Source organism: Mus pahari, chromosome 4 (assembly GCF_900095145.1).
Source record: "Mus pahari chromosome 4, PAHARI_EIJ_v1.1, whole genome shotgun sequence".
NCBI classification, from domain to species: Eukaryota; Metazoa; Chordata; class Mammalia; order Rodentia; family Muridae; genus Mus; species Mus pahari.
In genome coordinates, this window is record NC_034593.1 from 107,744,369 (window position 1) to 107,766,748 (window position 22,380).

At 40.1% G+C, this 22,380-nt stretch overlaps 1 protein-coding gene across 1 annotated transcript in view; it reads left to right on the forward strand.

The window, feature by feature from the left end:
* The window catches only part of Dpyd (dihydropyrimidine dehydrogenase), an 844,579-nt gene that overhangs the window by 567,215 nt on the left and 254,984 nt on the right, over positions 1 to 22,380 (forward strand). The window contains exon 16 of the mRNA XM_029537560.1: positions 6,919 to 7,002. Coding sequence (XP_029393420.1) covers positions 6,919 to 7,002 — 84 coding nt within the window. The remainder of the gene's footprint in view (positions 1 to 6,918; positions 7,003 to 22,380) is intronic.

Sequence of the window (22,380 nt, forward strand, 5' to 3'; positions counted from 1 at the left end):
TGTAAGGCAAAAGATACTGTCAATAAGACAAAAAGACTACCAACAGATTGGGAAAGGACTTTTACCAATCCTAAATCTGATAAGGGACTAATATCCAATATATACAAAGAACTCAAGAAGCTGGACTCCAGAAATTCAAATAACCCCATTAAAAAAAAAAAATGGGGCACAGAGCTAAACAAAAAATTTTCAACTGAGGAATACTGAAGGGCTGAGAAGCACTTGAAAAAATGTTCAACATCCTTAATCATCAGGGAAATGCAAGTCAAAACAACCCTGAGATTCCACTTCACACCAGTCAGAATGACTAAGATCAAAAATTCAGGTGACAGCAGATGCTGGCAAGGATGTGGAGAAAGAAAAACACACCTCCATTGCTGGTGGGATTGCAAGCTTGTACAACCACTCTGGAAATCAGTCTGGTGGTTCCTCAGAAAATTGGACATAGTACTAACGGAGGTCCCAGCAATACCTCTCCTGGGCATATACCCAGAAGATCTTCTAACTGGTAATCAGGTCACATGCTCCACTATGTTCATAGCAGCCTTATTTATAATAGCCAGAAACGGGAAAGAACCCAGATGTCCCTCAACAGAGGAATGGATACAGAAAATGTGGTACATTTACACAATGGAGTACTACTCAGCTATTAAAAACAGTGAATTTATGAAATTCTTGGGCAAATGGATGTATCTGGAGGATATCATCCTGAGTGAGGTAACCCAATCTCAAAAGAAGTCTCTTCTTTCACTGGGTTGGAATTTTTAAATTGTAATTGAGGAAATTTATCAAGAGCCTCTACTTACTGCCTCAGCTGACACAAAAGACATATATACCCCATGGAAAGAGCTAAAGTTGTAGAAGATCAGTAGTAAAGAATGGGACGTTCTGGGATTAACTTTGTACAAGGAGGAGGATAACCATATCCATAGATGGGTTAGGGAATGCCAGGGAGCCTGTGTCAGGCACAGTTGTATACATGTCCATGAGGACCTTTGGAAACATAATTATCTGAGGATCCACCCTGGGTGTTGGTGACACCCAAGAGCAAATAATAGGGATAGGGGAGAAAGCCAACTGAGTACCAGCACCAATACCACCCTCTCACGGTTCCATGGAGCACTGAACAAGCAGCTTCCGGCTACCAGGGAGCTCAGCCTCCCCCTAAGCCTTCTATACTAAGGTGGCTCTATCACCTAACCCACAAGCCTTAAGAAAGAAAGACTTGTTTCCTTAAGTTACTTCTTTTCAGGTATTTGTTCACAGCATTGGGAAAAACTAACCGATGTAAGGATGACATTGGTTCTCCTTATTTCAAGGGATCCTAATATGCTATGTTACTATTTACAGAGCACACAAATAGCTTTAAAAATGAGCCTGGACACAGACATATTTCTCCATGCTCCCAGAACAGTTGGGTCAAAACACTAGGTACATTTAAATAATGTATTAAGTTGAACTAAATGCAACCATCTCAAGGACACTGTGTGTTCAGACTGCTTAATTTATCATCCTCATTTGCTGTATGATCTGTTTTCTCTTGTAAATAAGACAAAAACTAAACCAACAATTTTTAATTCTAACCTTAGTGAACTTACACTTGAAATGCCGTCTAATACCTTAGTCTTGTCTATCTTGCTTCAGTTGGCATGTTTTTTAAACATTATGGAAAACAAGCAGTTTCACGAGGGTTTTCATAGCACAGTGAAACTTTTGGTAAACTTGGTAGTATGTGATCATGTATCTTAGCTCATAGAGCCTCTTACTTTTCTGAGACATTGATTGGTTATCCCCGTTTAGTACAAAAGAATGTTTATTTATAAATTACAAGCCTGAACTATGTGTGAATTACCTGGGCAGTCAAACAGAGGTGCATAGGAATCATCTGAGCTCCACAGATGATGTGCTCACAGATGTGCTCACAGATGTGCTCACAGATGTGCTCACAGATGATGTGCTCACAGATGATGTGCTCACAGATGATGTGCTCACAGATGTGCTCACAGATGTGCTCACAGATGTGCTCACAGATGTGCTCACAGATGTGCTCACAGATGTGCTCACAGATGTGCTCACGGATGTGCTCACGGATGTGCTCACAGATGTGCTCACAGATGTGCTCACAGATGTGCTCACAGCTTAAGTATGCAATCAGATACTTAGCAAATTGAGCCATTACTGCAGATTGCCAACATTAGATCTTAAGACGATCTTGAATTATTTTTAACAGAACTGGAATCCATTTCTTTCTTAATGCTTATTAGTTCAGAAAATAGAGATTGAGTCATATTTAATGAGAAAAGGCCTTATTGAAGGACACGATCCCTGAAAAGAAAAAAGTGAGAAAAAGATGAGCCAAGGTAGGAGGGAAAAGGAATGTAGGTAGGATGGTACACTAGAGAGCCTGCGGAGGCTTCCCAGGGAAACAGAGCAGACTGCTCAGGTATAGGGATCACCCTCACAGAGAGTGACACAAGATCATTGTAACACGGAAGCATGAGAGGAGTAAGGGATAGGCTGATCCTTCTTGCCAGCAGCCTCTCTTGGTAGATTCCTACAGCACTATTGTCTGTATCCCTTACCACTCTGGGCAATCACATACCCTATGACCTGCAGTGTGATTCTTCACCCAAACCCAGAACTGGTACGGAAGACCAGAGCTCCTTGATAAGACATGGAATATGGTCCCTTTGGGTTCTTGCTTGTGTAAGCTGTGTAAGCAGTGGCCAGCCCTAGGTCTCATATAGAGGGAGACTGTGAGAGCTAACATAGTAACTATGCTGATGGTAGTATAGACTGGGGCTGGGAGAGTGTGTAATCTGAAGGGTGAGTAAGGCCATCAAATGTGAGAAAGTATACAGGCCACGTACTCATATTCTCTCAGCCAAATTTATCTACAATAACTTCATTGGCCAATAATTTCAATAGCTTTTTAAAGTTCTAAATCCTGTGTGTGTGTGTGTGTGTGTGTGTGTGTGTGTGTGTGTGTTTGTGCGCACGTGCGCGCACATATTTAAGTGGTTTTGTACATGTATATGTATGTGCATGAGAAGGCCATAGGTGGACACAGAAAGTCCTTCTTAGTTGTTCTCCATCTTTTAAGACAGGGTCTACTACTGAACCTGAAACCCACTAGTCTGTGCTACAGACATCCCATTTGTGACTGAGCACACCACTGACACATATACTCTCCACTGTGCCAAGTAATAAGTTTCTGAGTTAGCCAGTGTCCGTAGCACTTGCGTGTACACACACACACACACACACACAGACACACACACACACACACACACTTTTCTGATGAGATCTGAGAGCTACATTAATCTATAGGTAGAGATATCCAGATTTATGGGGGCAGTTTTATATTACATATATTTGACTGAATAATTCTAGTAGGAACATTGCTGAAGCTGTGGCTTCCGGAACCATGGTTTTTTAGGGCTAGGTTTGCTGCACCAGGCATTCATTTCTTCCTGTGGAACAGGCCTTAAATCTTCGGGGAAAACAGTTCCAACACATTTCTAATCTGGAGTTTAGCTACTCCTTGGGCAAAGAACATCCCTGTGCCTGCTTCCACCTTTTCGTTTCCTTTTTCACAACTCTTTTGGGTGAGGTAGATGCATTCCGGACTAAGCAGCTAAAATCCTTGTTACTAGTAAGAGCCAGAATGTTAGCCCAGTTTAGTTGATTTAGCATTTCATGCTAATTCAGCAACTAAGGCTTTTTTTTTTTTTTTTTTTTTGAGTGGTTGTGGCTACTTGGAAATAGAAGTTAGCCACCCCTGAAGTTCATGTGAGCCCTGTGACATGCATATTCAGAAGCCGTGTAAATGTCTCCCAGGCCCTGGGTGTCACCAGAGCAGTCTTATCCCATTTTTTAAGGCCTGGATACTCATTCCAAGACCCACCACAGGTCATTTTGATGATCAGTACATGTGCGTGTGTACTATTTGAGAGATTTAAATAACTATCTCTAGATATGACTCTATTCCATAGGTGTTGAAGCATTTTGTTTTGGACAGCAGTTTAGAAGCCACAAGGATGCTGAAAGGTTATGTTTTCTTAATCCAGTGTGGCAGTCCCAGCTGGGGAGCAAGTATCTTCTTTCTCCATGTGTCGCCAAGTGTCTGCCAGATAACCTCACATCCACGACTGGCAAGCTGTGTTTGCACACGCTGAGATATGAATGGGAACAGAATCAATGGACAGGAAAACACCAGACTATGGAGAGAAGTTCAAGCTCTGACATTGTCACTACAAAGTCTTTGATGCACAAGACATGTTCTCAATGACTTCCTCGTTGGTGACATTCACTATCACCAGGGGGTGTCCCAAATGGCTTTTGATTGATGCATATTCAGCTTCCATAGTACTAGACTGATAGGGGAATTCCAGACACATCTCTCACTCCCCTCTCCCTTACTTTCCTGATCCTGTTAGTCTTCCACCCTCATAACCTTTGCCTCTACTTACAAATCACATACACATACACACAATTTTACAAAGCAATGGTAAAAACAGCAAATGAAAGAAAAGATGTGGTATTTGGATTTTACTTAAGGAACAAATGATTTAATAACAATCTACCCATTGATTTAAATCACTGAGTAAGCCACAAGCTCTACATTTAAGGTCCGGTGAGATGGGTAATTTGAATCTTTTATGTTTGGCTTATGAACTGCCAATGGGCATGATGGTATATCTTAGCTTTTGGAGTTGTTTTAAAGCTGAAGTAAGATCAAACAAAAGGCTTAGTGAAATATCCTTGCATATGGAACATACCCAATTAGCTTTAGCTATCATTATCTACCATGCTGGTTAATTGTCAGTTTGAAGTGACATATGCATAATATAAATATGTGTACAAGTGCTTCCCAAAGATCTGCTAATCCAAAGTGACACCAGATTTCTATCAATTGCTAAATAAATAAGTCTAAAATATACTTATGTTACTAGGAAGAAGCACAAGCATACTGTCATATATAATTGCAATACGTAATCTAGACAAAGTTCACGGTCCTCACACAGCATGAATTAGCCATCAGTCCTATCACTTGCAGTTTATGTCTACCCAGCCGCAGACTAGGAAGGTTAACTGACTCATCCAAAGCCTCTCTGATCCTTTAGCAGCCAGTATGCTGGGTGGTGTCTATACTCACTGCAAAGCCTGCCGAAGGGGAACAGCATGATTCTTAGTCATTGTTAAGTAACATGAAGCATTTCCAGACTGGATGATGCAAGCAGAGCAGCATAATGTGTCCATGTTTGGAAACATGGGAAATGATTGAATAGACCTTCACAGATGCACAGAAGAAAAGGCAGGTGTACTAATGAATGGAGATGGGTGAGAAATTCCACTGAGAAATAACTAGAGTTGAATTTGTTAAGACCATACTTGAAATTTTTGAAATAGAGAAAAACAATTAGGAAGAATATAGAAACATTGGGAAAGCAGCTTTTGGCTGAAAGAATAGTCTGCTATGCTTAGTAAATAGATTTCTTTTGAAAATAAAAGCTGTCCTATGAGGTCATACATATGTGACATTATTATTGAAACCTACTCTTCTCTCTTTATAAATTGTTGTTAAATTCTAGAAGTGGGTAATATAGTATAAAACTTGGCAAGTTTGATGTATTTATCCTTTATCTCTGGAGTTACTATATTAAATTTAAAAGATTGTGTGTGTGTGGGGGGGGGGTGTGCAGGTGAATAATACCCTTGCCAGTTTTGCATGCAGAGGGCAGAAGAGAAGTTAGCCAGAAAGTTCCTCCTTGAATCTACTCTCTCTGTCCCTCTCCCAATATGAGCATGCAAGAACACAAAGCCTTTCCAGACATGCTGAATATAATACTACATTATCATAACTCAGGTTCCCATGCTTGCACAGCCAATATTCCCACCCACTGGGACATCTCCCCAGCCCCTAAAAAGTGTCTACAGATTTTTTTTTTCCCAAATAGACATTCCAAGAATTTGAAGATTCCCCAAGAATTCTGAGCTGTTCTCTTCATTTTGAAAACATCTACTTATGTGTTAGGGGAGGAACGAGTGATTTAAATGATAAGGATTCATAGTGACTGAAGTCTGATAACCAATAGCTTGTGTCTCTTACACTAAGCTGTTTTAAAGTTTGACGAAATTGGCTGTTAGTTCAAATTTTTTTGCATTCTATTCATTCACTTTACAAATCTGACATTTTTCTTTGCATGCCTCTTTCCATCATCAGTTATCCAGAATTATTATGAGTTGTTACTACAGAAGTAGAAGCTGCATAGGAAAGACAAAGTGTGGTCCCTAACAGATCGAATCAAATCTCTATTATCTCATGTAACAGCCAGACCTGTCATTTAACATCAATTGTTTCATATCTCTTGACTCTGGAATGGGAATTGTGATAACACAAGGATTCTGTGAGTCATGAGCTAGGAGATGGACCAGGGGTCAAGGTACTTGAATTTGATCTTCAGTGCCCACCAGAGTGGAAGGAGATAAAGAACTCCTGTGTGCTGTCCTCTGACTTCTAAACGTGTACACTGCCCACATCCGTACAAATAAATATATATATACACACACATGCATATAAATTAAATTTTAAATAAAAATCAAGATCATGTGAACTATGTAGATTAAATATCATACATACAGGGTAACAAGTTGTGACTTTTAAGCTCTCAATGTTTCATTGTTGCTATCGGCACTTTAACTTGAGGACCAGAATTATTAAGAGCAGTTTCTACAGAAGTAGAAGCTATGTAGGAAAGACAATGAGTGGTCCCTTACTGATCAAGTGGACTTGAGGAAAAAGCCGTGGTGAAATCAGAGTGTTTAGAATTAAGAGGTGTGGTCTTTGTACTTGATGGAGAGAACATGGATGTCTGAATAAAGTTCTGCCTTCTTTCTCATTTTCCTTCCTTACAGGCTTCTGGAGCAGATGCCCTGGAGTTAAATTTATCGTGTCCACACGGCATGGGGGAGAGAGGAATGGGCCTGGCTTGTGGGCAGGTAAGCACCCCAGCAGTGGCTGTTCTGCTGTGGCCATCAGTACAACATAATGGTCCCCAGTATGGATTCTTACTGTACCTTAGGCGAGGAGATGTGTGGATCTGATGACTGGCTGGAGACGTGCAGGTCTGCAGTGTTTAAATATTTAGTGCTTAAAAAGTGGAAAATGAGGGAAACTGGAATTACAGCAACTGTTGGGTTTTATTGAGGAAATCATATTATGTGCTTGACAGGAAGGAATATCATAACAAATAGTTTTTAAAAGCGCTGAAGCAGAGTTAGCGATATCCAAGGCAATGTTCTTTATTCGTTTCTGAGGCCGATCTAGTTTCCCTGGGGCAATACAGTGTACACAATGCATTGCTCCTAGTGATTTTGTAGTAAATGGGGCACAGCACAAATTGCGTTTTACAGTTTTTAGCATATGATCATTATTCCCTAACTGTATTTGGGGAGTTGCAAAAAGACTTTGATGGTAGTTTTATTTACGGATACAATAAATGGAAGTTTTATGTTAAAGTAAATCCAAAATTCCTAATGAATAAATGCAAAATAACATGTTAATATATAGAAAATACGACATCTTTATGGAATAAGATGTAGTGTGGTGTGTTAAGAGGAGATGAAAAAGCTCAATGCTTAAAAGGTAAGTGTTTTGAATCTCATTTCGCCTTTAAGCCCAGAGGAAATATTGTGAATTAAATACAAAACTTTGGTATTTGCCTAGAACTGCCAGTTTCCTAGAACTTTAAAGTTTACTTCTGTATCCACTCATGACTTGGGATTCTTTCTTAGGAGGTACCAACTGTTTTTCTCAAGTCACTGAATTGATATGAATTAAACCCAGAGCCCTTTACTCGCAGAGAGGAAAGTTTTTACATGCTTAAATGAACAAGAGTTTCTATTTTCATGTTCAAATGCAGAGAGGGGTTCTTTAAGTACATTGTAAATATTTAATAGGCCTTGGGAATGGATTTGCAACTCAGGAAGAAATCATTCTTATGAGCAGCAGGAGGGGAGGGGCTGGCCAGGCATCTTTCACACAGACCCTGGCTCCTCTCACAACAGGTTACCAGAAGGCCATTAAGCCTGGTAAACACATCCACAATTTAGTGCTATCAAGTCAGGGGAAAACAGCATTATTTCTGAGTCATATGATGCTCTGACCGTGTGTCAGGGATGTGGTATGTTTAAAGAGAAGGCTGTGCTTTCGGGGTGGCTGAGTCCATACGCCACTTGCCACTCAAAAGAAGAGTATCTGAGCGAACCCCAGAACCCACGTAAAACAGCTGGCATTGCAGCGGGTATCTGTAATACCCAGTGCTGGAGAGGCAGAAATGAGAGGAGCTCTGAGGCACCCTACCTCCACAGCCTACAGGCTTAGCTAGTGAGCTCTCATTTCAGTGAGAGAGCAGACAGGGTCTGAAAATACAGTGGCTTCACTGATCCCTGACTGCCGCGTGTGTATGCATGCAAAGACCCCCACAAGAATGCAGACAGCGAAGGATGCCGGAAGAGCATCCATACAGGGCTTGAGTTGGTCCCGAGTGGGCCCATTCTTCCCTCATCCACTGAGTTTACCAACTCTTTGACTATTTCACAGGCTAGACCACAAAACCCACATTTTTAAAATTTGAATTCCTTGCATAATATCAGCTTTGGAAAAGAGGACTATACTAATTTCTTAAGGAAGAGTGCATTCTGGTGTTTATATTTTGCCACAAATATAACAATTATTTGAAAATGTTGCAAATTCCCAGGTGAGTTTCTCCTTCCAGAACGGGCTTTGTTCCTTGCATAGATCTGATCTGAACGTTCCCAGCTATGGTTTGGTGTAGGTGTGTTCTCTCCTGAGAGTTACTCAGTCAGAGAAACTTTCACGCAGCCTTGAGCTAAACGGGAATGCCAAATGCTAAAAATTTTGTGGGCAGAGATATCAATCAGATTTTCAAAGACTTGGATTTGTTGGCTCAAGGAAAGGGCATGTTTCTATCTCACGTCTTGGTGCTACTAAAACTGAAGCCGGTTCTTATCAACCAATCACACCAATTTTCTTTTGAATTTTACTGTTATAAGTTCAATAATTGGAAAATAAAGTCAATTGAATAAATTTTGCCTAGACTTAATGATATGAATATTCAGCTTTTTGAAGGGGAATGAAGAATACTACTGTAGTTTTGTTAGAGGGTTTTCTATAACTGCTCTTTAAGAGGGGCACAGGCTGTCTGGCCTTATTTGAATTTCCCTTCAGCATTCGCCCTTCTCTCCCTCTGGTTGGCACTGTGTCTTCCAGCATCCCTCAGTTCCCTATGTTCCCACATTGGTAGGCTGGAGAATGTGTGCTCATTGTGTGGTCAGTGGAGGGAGGAGGAGCTGTTATAGATGGATTCCCCTTACAGTGTTCAGAGCCTAGTGCACGACTGCACTGTCAGAGCAGTCTGAGTGCTTGCTGCATGAAAGGGAGGGCAACAATGGTCTAACAGGGGACTTTATCTAAGAGAAAAGTCTATGACATAGCACATTTTCTTTTCCGAATACCTGTTGTTACTCATTTAACTCAGCTTTTTCACAAATATTTAATAAGTGAAGATTTTTTCTAAGAGTGTGCCCTTACATAATTATCATAAGTTAAAAATACACTGACATGCATAAATATATAATCAATGTAAATATATACATATAAAATCTAAATATACATATACATGACCAAAAACAATGAAGTTTATGAGCAGAGAAAACTATAATCTCTGTTAAATACAGACATCTTACTTGTGAAATGTGCATATATAAAAAAAAAATCTCAAACTGACCTTGATATTCATCTTGTGTGTTCCACCTGGTGAGACTTGGCACATGAGCCTTTATACTCATCAGGTGTACTAAGGAGTTGAAGTCACTCTCTCTTCATATTCTTTCCATTAGCCATCAAGTACTTGCCCTCCTGAGACATAGGTATCTACCTCTAACCTGTGAGATTTGAATAACATAATCTCTGAAAACCTGTATAGTTCCAATGTTCTGTGAGTGTGGACCTTTTAAGTAGTAGGCTAATCAGTGATTTTGTAAATCCCCTAGAGAAACAAATGAGTTATCATTAGGTTGTCCCTAGAAGCAAAACGAAAGAAAACAAAACAATAACAACAAAACTTTCACATTTCATTATTCTACATAAACTCATTATTTCATATTTAGTCTCTGTTTTGTATGACAGGCACTTCAAAATCTCTATAGAAGGATGAAATTGGGGTGCAGTACCATAACATACATGCATGATATTTATTTCTATAAGTATTCACCCATGATGAAGTATAGTGTATAAACAGAGAAACAATGACCAATAATGAATGGCTATACCAATGTAGTATTATCAAAGTTATTTATGCTTCTGAAATGGTTAACACTGAGTTTTCCTTAATAGCTTTAGATCGTGGTTTATTGTAACTGAAACTGCACACAGGAAAAACCCATTTGGTTGTGGGCAAATATTGTGCTGAAATGAATATTACTTTAATACCATCAAGCACTGCCTATTCTCTTATATTATATTTGATTTGATAAATGATGATGATGAAGTGTTTAAGGTGTAAGATGGTTGCTTAGTATGTACCATGATCTGGTCCCAATCTCCAGCACAATAAAAAAAATAAATATATTAAATGGACATGGCGATGAAAGTCTGTAATCTAGGCTACTTGGGAATCTGATGTCAGAATACTGTGAATCCAAGCCCACTCCAAGAGCACAGGCACAACCCATCCTCCAAATGAATGCATAGAAAAGTCAAACTAATGTCATCAAAGTTAAGGTCGTTCACTAAAGCCACAATTGGTTTCCTATCTTGTGTGGAAAATGGGAAAATAAAGTCCTTGGTCATTTACGTAAGTGACTAGGGTTCCAAGTTTTTTAAATGGTATGCACTTAATATTGCTGTTCAAACAATTCGAGAACATGGTCTTACTCTGGTTGTGTGTGTTTCAAAGATCAAAGATACACTGCACCTGTGAGAAAAATCTCTACTCTGGCTGGCAGTCTCCAAAGGACGTTGCATATTCCTATACACATATTCCAGATCTCAAGCAGGCCAATGGGTACCAAAGTCGATGGCTTAATTGGCAAGCTGACCAGAATGTAGGAAATGCACTGAAGACAGTTACCAGTGAGAAAATATTCCAGTGTCAACATTAAAACTAGTAACTGATAATTTACCTGTAAGACCAAATTAACTCTAACTCCTTTCATAATTCTGAATCCTCCTTATGTACCATTCCTCTATCTATGAAAACACAAGGAGGGGCTGGAGAGATGGCTCAGAGGTTAAGAGCACTGACTTTTCTTCCAGAGGTCCTGAGTTCAAATCCAAGCAACCACATGTTTGCTCACAACCATTTGTAATGGGATCTGATGCCCTCTTCTGGTGTGTCTGAAGACAGCTACAGTGTACATATATAAATAAAATAAATAACTTTAACACACACACACACACACACACACACACACACACACACATACACACACGCCTGAACCTTCAAGTTCTTTTTCCTGGACATGAGGGAGACTCTGTGTCTTAGCTTTCAGATTTAAACATGTCTACAAATTATACAGTTATACATGTAAGTCTATTTTCTATAAAACTTTATACATTTTTATCGAATTGAACAATAGTCATCTTTTTTTAATTGGATATTTTATGTACATCTCAAATGTTATCCCCTTTCCCAGTTTCCTTCAGAAAGCCCATCCCATACCTCTTCCCCCTAATTCTATAAAACAGTCCAATTTTCACCTTTGGAGGTTTTTCCCTTTGCCCTAAGCATCATGTGTTTTTGTTTGTTTGTTTATCTTTTTTAAAAAAACAGCTAATAAACAAAAACCCTTTAAAATTCTTTTAAAATTACATTGAACTTTTCACATTTATTTTGCTGAATCTTCTTACCAAAGTTCAGAATGGTACTTAAGGAGACCCGTGAAAAATTATTCATATTCTTCTCAGTGCTTTTGTAGCTACTATCAACCCAGTATTTGGACCCATAATCCTTCCTAGTGCTTGTCTTTTGTAATGCTCCAGAGGCCAGTGTCTTTCAGAGATAGCCGATGTCAGGAACTAGAGCTCTGTTACTCTCTTCTGATTTTACTTCTAGTGTATAGAAATACCAGCAGACATGGACAGGCCGCTCTCATCTGTAGGTTTTGTCCATATAACTTGCCTTGTGGGTACATCCACATGTGTGCTTGCCTGTGTGCATGTGAGTGCATGTGTATGCGCATACACGTCCACGTGTGTGTGCATGTGTGTGTGCACACACACATGTGTTTTGCAGATATATGTACATGTGTAGAGGTCATAGGTACACCTCAGGTATCATTCCTCTGGTACCATAGTCATTTATTTATTTTTATATGTTCATGTATTTATTTGCTTATTTATTTATACTTATTTATTCATTGAGGAGAAAAGGTTTGTTATTGCCCTGAAATTTTCCGTATAGTTCCAGCTGGCTGTCCAGTGGTCTCCAAGGACTCATTTATCTCCAAAGCACTGGGATATTGGGGTTACAAAAGGTGCCACCATGCCCACTTTTTTTTTTTGATGGTATTATTAAACATGAGTTCTAAAGGCAGAATTCAGGTTAGTGTTAGGATGGTTAGCACTTTGTTGACTGAGCCATCAACCCACCCCTTATCTGTCTTTTCTAACTCAACTTCTTAATATTAGAAATCAGATTTTTCCAGAAGTTTTGCTGACTCTGGATTTCTGACATCACAGGTACTACATGGGCTGCTACTTCTCAAACATGCCACCAAGCACTGAAAGAAAAGTTGTTCACAAGGGTCTAAGGTTGTGATGGAAACTGGAGTAAAATGTCTTGCCTTCCTAGTTTATAGTCCTGATTAAGAAAAGCAAGAGACAGCTTGTGCCATACCACCTAGCGATGCATGCAGAATCACATGGAAATTATTATATTTCCTTACCAAAAGTACTTTGTTATTGTTCATAGGAACTGACAGTTTTCCCCTTCACCTGTGATGTTCTGTGCTGTGGTACAGAGGAGCCGAGAGTATGTGCTGTGTGTATGGAGCCGAGGGAGCCTGAAGGGTTGTTCTTGTCAGCCCTTTATGTACAGGATGGACCTGGCCAGAATGTGATGTTTGATCTGTTTTCCCTCAAACTACCAAGGCCCAAACATTTGGTTCCCTTCATGCTGGCCTCTTCTCGGGTACCTTGTCCAGTATTTCCCTTTGTTACTTCAGAGCAACCAATTCCATATGCGAACAGGGAAGAAAATGAGTAAAATATGCAGACCACCCCCAACTGTCTTCTTTGTCTACCACTCTTCCGTCTGTCCAGAAGTCATACCCTTTGGCTGAAGTTATCCACGTGACAATCAGCTTTTACATCAGGTAAATGACATCTAGACAACTTGAATCTGTGATGAGGTAGCGTTTGGCTCCCTGCAAAGGATTGTGTTTCCCCTTCTTAATCCTCCGAGAGGTGATAGCATACTGTGGCCCTTGCCCTTGTTGGTTTTCCACTCTGCATTGCTTTCAATGCCTTCATTAGAGCTTCTTGGCTTTGCTGCCCAAGCTTTCCAGTGAGGATTTACATGGAAAGTTCCACCATGGTGTTGTAACCATGTGTTCCACCATGGTGGAGGGAAGACTGTCAAGCTTTCTGGACAGGTCAAAGAGCAGAGCAAAGCTGATGAAGTCCATTACCAATGGCACCTTCATGCTGCCTACCACACAGAGGCACACATCTCTCTATTCACATATCATCCACACAGAATTTACAAACTCAGATCTAGGGAGATGGCTTAGCAGTCAAGGGTGCTTGCTTTACAACCACAAGGACCATTGTGTGGATCCCAGCAAGCATGCAATAAGCTGCACATCCCGGACATGCCTCTGATCCCAGCTCTGAAGGTTTATGGTTTCCTGCCAGATTGAGAAAATGTAAGCCCAAGGCTTAGGGAGAGACCCCACCTTAGAGGGGAACTCAACCCATAATAGAAGAAGACACCCAAGGACCTGCTCTGGCATTCATGCTTGTATGTATAGGTACATGCACCTGTATATACTACACCCCACACACACACACNCNCCCCCCACACCACACACACACACACACACACACACACACACACACACACACACACACACCACAAATGAATCTCAAAGTAATTTCCATGTCCTATTTGTGACGCATTCTCAACATTAATTTTGTCCTCAGGAAGACTTATGTTGGGAAGTTTTCATGATAGTAAAAGTGAGCAAGCAGGAAAATTTTTGCAAGTTGTGAGTTTTAAAATGTTCAGCATCTTAAATGATTATTACTCCAGATAAAAATCACCCAGAGGGATACTTCGACATTTCCCCCAGGATCTGTTCTATGTCCAAACTTAATTTACATAAAACTTTATGTGTATGAAATAATGAAAAATCATGGGAAAGCAAGGCCTGGTTTCTGTTTCAGCCAGTCAATGTTTTTTTTTTTCTCCCATAAGATATTAACCACAGAATATTCTTCTTACCCATGCCAGAGAGCAGATGTCTGTCACTAGGAAGAGAGTCCAAAACTGAGAGTGAAGACTGCATTGCCCCAGATGTGCTTGCCTCTCCCCTGGGAAATAAATCCTTCCTCAGGCAGCTGGGTTAACAGACCCTCTTTCTCACACAGCACATTGTCCTGGGAGCTATGACCAAAGCATTGTTTGTATAAGGTCCTCGTTAAGCATCTGTGGAGGGGACAATATAAAGACACTTCTTTTAATGCCAAAACCGACAAATCTCAATATTTCCTAAATTTTCCAGAGAGTAGAAACTTGGAAACTCTGGAGATTGAGAGATCAAAGGGATTAGAGAGCTGAATGTAAAAATGACTGGGAAATGCAGCCTAGGGTTCACTTGCTTTTGACAATCTGGTAGTAAATGAAAGCATTTCTCTTTCAATTTTTTCATTCCTACTCTTTTTTTTCCAATTGTAACTCCTACAAGTGGTGCACTCCAAGCTAAGTGTGACAGCACATGTGGGTACTCCCTCCACTAAGGAGGCATCATGACTTTAAGCTTATTTGGGTCTCCATAGTGAGTTCTTGTCTCAAAAATAAAAATAGTAAAAAAAAAAAAAAAAAAAAAAATGGAGGATCAAAGAGACAAACAGACACACACACACACATACAAACACACACACACACACACACACACACACATAATACAGTGAGAAACAGAGACAGAGAGACAGAGACAGAAACAGACAGAAACAGACAGAAAAAGAGACAGAAAAACACAGACAGAAAAGAGGCAGAGACACAGAGAGTCAGAGAGACAGGGTCAGAAACACTGAACAAACTGCTTCCTGTGATGTTTAATCATGGGCTAATTGGCATGGCCACTGACCCGAAAGAGGAGGATTTTTATTCTTGAGGGTTGACCTGTTAAATGTAGTCTAAGGCTGGTGTTTGGTGAAGATAGCGCCAGAGGAGTCCCATGTAACAACTTTGGTGAACGAATTCAACTTCCCAAGGAACGTGAGGGAGGCCTGTGCACTGTGATTGGAAGAGTGCCTAAGGTCTGATTCTGACGGCCCACACTCAGTGGGTTTACTTGGTTCTCTTTTGTTTTCCTTGTGGTATGAGAAGTTTGAAGGGCTTTTGGATCAATGAACCTCTTGTTTATGAGGAGTCAAAATGAAATATTTGCTTTGTGCTATATTATGTTGCTTAACTTTTTATTTGATTTTAATTCTCTGCTATTTGCACAGATGGGTGTGACCTACAAATAGATAACTCCAGGAGATCTTGAAGATCTTGAAGAGGCATTTATGTAACTGGCAATAATTTGCCTAAAGCTAGTAGTCTATGAGCTTTCTAATTGCAGTTACTAATGTTTGTTAATGATATACAAATGAATGCTTCTTTTAAAAATTATAAACTTTTAGTCAAAAGTGGTATCATTTAAATCTAAAGTATCAGTATAAAGACTGAGTATTGTTGATTTTTATGGCCATCATGTGGTACTAAGAAGCATTATATTTAGTAATAGGTATATTTATTGATGGATCACTGTGGAGTGGAGTGAACTACATGTATATTTTCAGTATGATGAGTTTTTAAAATATATATATGTGTGTGTGTGTGTGTTTTAAATATGTGTGTGTGTTTTAAATATGTGTGTGTGTGCCTGTGTGTGTGTGTTATATCCCAGAAAGGAATAACAAAAGCACTTTAAAGAGCTTTAAATGTTACTCTCAAGTGGTAGTTGTTAATATCACAGAGAATTAGAGAAGTTGAGCCAGCTCTCTCTCTACTTTCTTATCATTGGATCTTACCAAATTATAAAAGTTAATTAAAAATCACCATTGGCCTAAGGTAATAGAGACAGGAGATGGGGGAAGGGGCATTGATCTTAGCTTATAATTCCATGAAGACATGTAGTTCCAGAATGTCACACCAAACTGATCTATAACAAGACAGATTGGGGGGAGGGGGAGCTGAAGAAATGACTCTGTGGTTAAGAGCCCTGACTGCTCTTCTAAAGATCCTGAGTTTAATTCCCAGCAACCACATGGTGGCTCACGACCATCTGCAATGTGATCTGATGCCCTTGTCTGGTGTGCCTGAAGACAATTACAGGGTACTCACATACATAAAATAAATAAATAAATCTTCAACAAAAAGACAGGTTGGGGACAATCCAGAAAATAAGATCATTAAGTTATGATGGTTAACAGCAAAAAGGAATACTCGGTCATGAATTCTAATTATTTTTAGAGTAGTAGGGGAGCTGGAAGACAGGGTTGCTTTAGCTATATAAGGTTCCAGGCTACATAAGAGCTCTCTGGAAACAAACAAAAAAGTAAAGATAATAAAAATGTAGATATATTAAACCTATTACATTTTGTATTTCATAAAGATGATACAGAGCAGAGTGAAATGCAGTCTTTCTGGCAGGTCATAAATCAATAAGTACATTTTGTAAAGAATGACTTATGTCAAACAAGGCCCTTGTGGTACATATTCTCAAGTCAAACTGATACAGAGCTTCTGTGTTGAAGAAAGCTTAAGCTTATTCAGCTAGCTTCTGTGTGTGCTGGGCATCATGGTAGATATGTCTGCCCCTGCGATCCTAATTCTGCCTCAGTTAACTTGGGATAGAAAAAGATTACTCTGCCTTAAAAACAGACTGAAGCTGCAGTGGCTTGCTTCCCATCGAATCTACAAGAGACTGATTTTGACATGTGGTAGGTATTTACCAATAGTATTTGGTCAGACTGATGAGGGAATACTGACTGAGCCAGTGAAGGAATATCTGACTCAGCCCAGAGGGAAACATTCCCACGCCTTTATCAGTGAAAAGACACTGTGTGGGGCCATCTACTAGGATGGCTGATTTGGGAACTGTTTGGCTCTATGGTTCTGTTCTAAATAGGGAGCTCAGCATTTCTAAGTATTCGCTTTCCTATGACTTAGTATCTTACTGTTTTCGTTTTTATTCTGCTGGATGTTTCTCTCTCAACCATTTCACACGTGATTTCTTCAGTGTTACTAGAACCCTTCTAAAATGTGTTAATCCGGAAGACTCATCACGTGACAGAAGGGGGTCTAGTTTTCATAGAGTACATCTTTTTGTTTAGCAAGAATGGATATATGTATATGCATATGTATCTGACACACACACACACACACACATATATATATATATATGTGTGTGTGTGTGTGTATAATATATATATATATATATATATATATATATATATATATATATATATATATGAGAGAGAGAGAGAGAGACAGAGACAGAGACAGAGACAGAGACATTTTGGAGAAGAAACATCAAAATGTAAAACTATAGTTTTCTATCCTACAAGGTCCTACCCTGATCTAAAAGAAAAAGAAAAGGCACTGCAAACCCTGGCCTCTAGGGGGCATAACATGTAGAGTTTTCAGATATGCCCATGTGGGTGGCAAATTAGCAGAGCTGTTCTGGTTGACAGGTGTCTCTAGTGATGCAGTGGCTGTCACCTACCCAAATCTTATTGCTGGCTAAGCTTTGACCCAAGAACTACTACATTTACTCTTCCTAGCAACTTTGGGATTAAGTTCAACTATAATCTCCTTTTACACATAAGAAATTCCAGAGGCAAAGAGAAGGTATAGCCTGGCAGGGTCACCTGAAGCCCAGATCCTGAATTATCTGAGCTCATTGCCTGGGCTCCTGACCCTCATTAGGATTAAATGTCAAAGAAGTAATTGCTGGCCTTATCAACTATACCTTGGCTTTTTATCCCATGGGAGCTGTCCATCTTATCCTTTGAGACAGGACATCTTACTTGAACCCCAGTTTCAATGAAAAGGTTAGACTGGCTGTCCAAAGATCCCCAGAGATCCTCCTGTCACTGCTTCCCCAGGGCTGGGATTACAGTCCATACAATACAGCTTTTGATGAGGTGGGTGGTGGTGCAGCTCTGATCCTCAGGTGCTCATGCCTTCGGACAGGGACTTCACAGACAGCCATTTTCTCCTTCTTGCTGTACACATGCTCTACATGTATTCACTATCCAGAATAGAGCTACTATGCTCAAGGACATTATGGAAGTTCATTAACTGGGCTTGGAATATAGCTGCGGGACAGGGTGCATGGATGTAGCCACAAGCTTAGTCCCTAATAGTGTAAAATAAAATAAAATAAAATCTTTTCTACATGCTGCTATTGATTACAAAGGCCAGCATCATGGTTGTTATTAAAAACAACAACAACAATAACCCCACCACTTCAAAACTAACAATAAGAAACAGAGGCTTGCATTTCATGTCCAGACTTCCACCAAATTCTCAAGAAGCGCATACTGGCCTCAGTGCAAACTTTCTTCATTTTCTGTATGCTTGAAGGTATAAATAATCGAAGGATCAGAGATATTATTAGGTTTAAAAATGTAACAATATGAAAGGTCTGAAACAAAACAAACAATAACCAAAAAACTAACTAAACAAACAAACAAACAGAGAAAAATATTTTCTCCATCCAAATTCCAAGAGAACTTTTGGGCCAGTGAGATGGCTCAGCTGACAAAAGTTAACTCCCAGATTCCCAGGGAGGAAACAAAGAATTTAGTCCTGAAAGTTTCCTTCTGCCTACCACATGCCACCTGCTCTTTGCAATATATGCAACCACAGCAACACATTCTACTTACTACACATGTGGACACACATGCATGCATGTCCACACACACATACTAATAATAAATGAAAATAACAACTATGGAAAGATAATATCAAACGTTTAAAAAAATATCTAGGCTTGAGAAGAACGAAGCATATTTTTTTTTTCTAGCCATGAGTGTGACTGACCAAGTGCAGTTTTTATTTTTTAAATCTATCATCTTACTCTTTACATCAGAAGCCACCCCTCCTTCCCGTAGAAGAGGGTCAAGGAGGATTTGGACCCTGGAAAGCTGCACCAGGCAGGAAGAGGTTGATTCTTTAGAACCTGGAAACCTGGGCCACAAAAGCCCATGGAGGTTGCCTGAGAGTGAAGCCCCCCTTTTGTCCACAGTGGGAAGCTTTGCATCTGTAGGGTCCTGCCAGCTCTCTCTGCCCTGCCTGCCAGTCCTCAGCCTACCAGGCTACAAAGGGTGGATCATTAAGCCATCCAGGCAGTAGGGAGTATTTTCAGAGAGTTGTTGCCCTTTCCAGCAGCCTGGCAGCGAGTGACCATAATAAATTATGCACAGCTCTGTGAGACTGTGACACCAGGCGCTGGAGGAGCAGCAGGGGTGGCTGAAAATCCATTATTTGAAATTTTTGTTTCTTTTTCTTACTAGATTTCATGCTGTTCCGCTTCTGTCATCTCTCTCCTCCTCTCCCCCCATCCATTGTTTTGAGGGGTTCCTGTCTGACAGTTCTTTTCTAAGGCCGCTTTTGTCCCTTTTTGTTACCTTGTTTCTGCCTTCTCTGGCACCCCCTCCCTTCTTGATCTTGTGCGTTCCAGCCTCCTTTTCCTTCTCTGTCAGACGTTTGCCTTACTTTCCTTTCTCTCTCCCCGCCTTATTGTCTCACATAAGACAGACAAACAAGTTCTCTTTTTGTCTGCATTCTTCTGCACCGTGTTATGGAGTTGTCGTTTTTCCCTTCAGGATAGGCAGGCTCACTGTATGAGCTATTCACTCGAGTCCGGAGAATTCCAAACACATGTCCGGAGGAGTGTCAGGGCTGGTGACAACAGAAAACAATCAAACCAACCAGGAGAGTCGTTCATTGAAAACAGCGCAGACCTGTTTGTGCCCCACAGATCTGCTCCTACAGCGTCTGTTCGCTTATGCTACTGATGGCAGAACATTCAAAATCATCGACTTTTCTCTGAAGAATAGAAAAATCCAAAGAGCCTGTGTTCTCACAGATCCAATTTCCTATTCATTCCATCCTTATCCTTCACTCCACGACTAGCATCTGAAAAGACAGGTCCGAAGGAGTAGCTACTGACTCAGCTCATTCCCTGTTTGAAGATTAAGCAACTATCACATCCCATTCCATGGTGCTGGGGAATCCTGGCTGGGGTAGTCATTCAGTTGTCTAAGAACCTTTCATGTTCTTTGCTTCGTTATTTCTGCCCTCCCCCCATTCCTTTCATTGATCTGAAAACCCATCACACCCATAGTCTGCATCCCACCTTCTCCATGGTCTCCCTTTGGATCACAGTCCTACATTATAGTGTTATAAGACGAACTTTGCACTCTTCTATTTGAAGTCAGTATTAGCTTAGGAAGTTTTAAGACTCCTTGACAGAGAAAAACCCAAGAGCATGTCAGATTTTCCAGCCCTATTTTCGTATTGCTATAAATATATATTCATAAGCACAACCAACAACCTCTGATGTGGTATATCCAGAAGACGTTAGCAATGCCTTTAAGCAGCTAAATTTATTTGACTGATTTTAATTAACATGTTTATGAAATGTTAGAATGTTTCATCAAAATATAAATTGAACCTTTTCCTTTACAATTGTTCCACTGATTGATTGATTGATTGATTTTACTTGTTCAATTCTTCCATTGGTGACTGTGGTCTCCCTTAATTGCTTTTCGTGTGAATCAATCTGATTTTCTGTTTCTCTGTGATTTTTCTCCTTACCTGTTTTCTAATATATTCAAAATTCACTAATTTTCCTAATTATTGCTCTACTTTTTGTTACTAACAATTACTAGTTCACATTAATTGTTCCAATATATGAGTGTCACTGTGACACTTTCATACATGTACATACCAGTTTTAGGTCATAATTGCCCTCCATGCTGCAGCTGGAGATAGAATAGCGAAAACCTGTGAACTTGAGGGCACACTCAAGCTTGTAAGGAGCCTCCAAAAGGCAGAAGGGACGGTTAAGATTCCTTGGAGATTGAGTTATTGGCATTTGTAAGCTACATGATGTGGGTGCTAGTATTTGAGTTCTTGTTCTCTGATAGAATGATTAATCACTAAGTCACATCTCCAGCCCCACTTCTCTTTTGCTATTTTTTGCTGGGTACAGGGAGCGAAGCAAGAATCCAGTACCTTCGGAATGCTAAGTCAGCATCCTATCATTGAGCTATATCTCCAGCCCTACTTTACTTTTGGAGACAGGGTCTCTATAAATCACCTAGCCAAGCTTGAACTCCCTTTGTAGCCCAGATAGGACTTGAACTTCTGACCCTCCTTGCTCTGCCTTCCAAGTAGTGGATTACATACCTATGGTCCCAGGCCTGAAGTTTCTTAGCTTCTTTCATGAACATGCTATCATTGCACTTACTAATCTTGTGCTTTTGACATCTCTACTCTCCTTAACATCTCCCAAATTTCTATGTAACAGTCCCTTCACCTATCAGTTTGTTTGTTTATATTTTGGATTGTTTTGCTTTGCATTGCTTGACATTTAGAATCTTGAGACCTGACTTTTCCCAACTATCCAAGTTTGGATAAAGGCAAACATTGGTTTCTTTAATAGCATTTTTGCCCTTACCTTGAGAACAACATATTTTATTTTTGCTAATTCCCATTCAAAGTAAAATCTAATGTGGGATCCAGAACATTTTCATCATGGGCTCAGCTTCCAGATAGAGTGACATGCTCATGATTTCCTCTCATGGATAGCACACTTCCAGCTCCCTTGGAGAAAAAGTAGAGAGCAAAACCAATGTCTGTGAGGATGTCTGTAACACTGAAGGACACATTAAATTGAAAGTAGTAAGCCAATGTGATAGCGAGAACATTGGCATTGTTCAGTGTGCCCCAGGAAACATACAGATGACAGCACAGTACAGTGTGAGTTCAAGAGATTCCCTGAAGCCGGGCGTGGTGGTGCACGCCTTTAATCCCAGCACTTGGGAGGCAGAGGCAGAGGCAGAGGCAG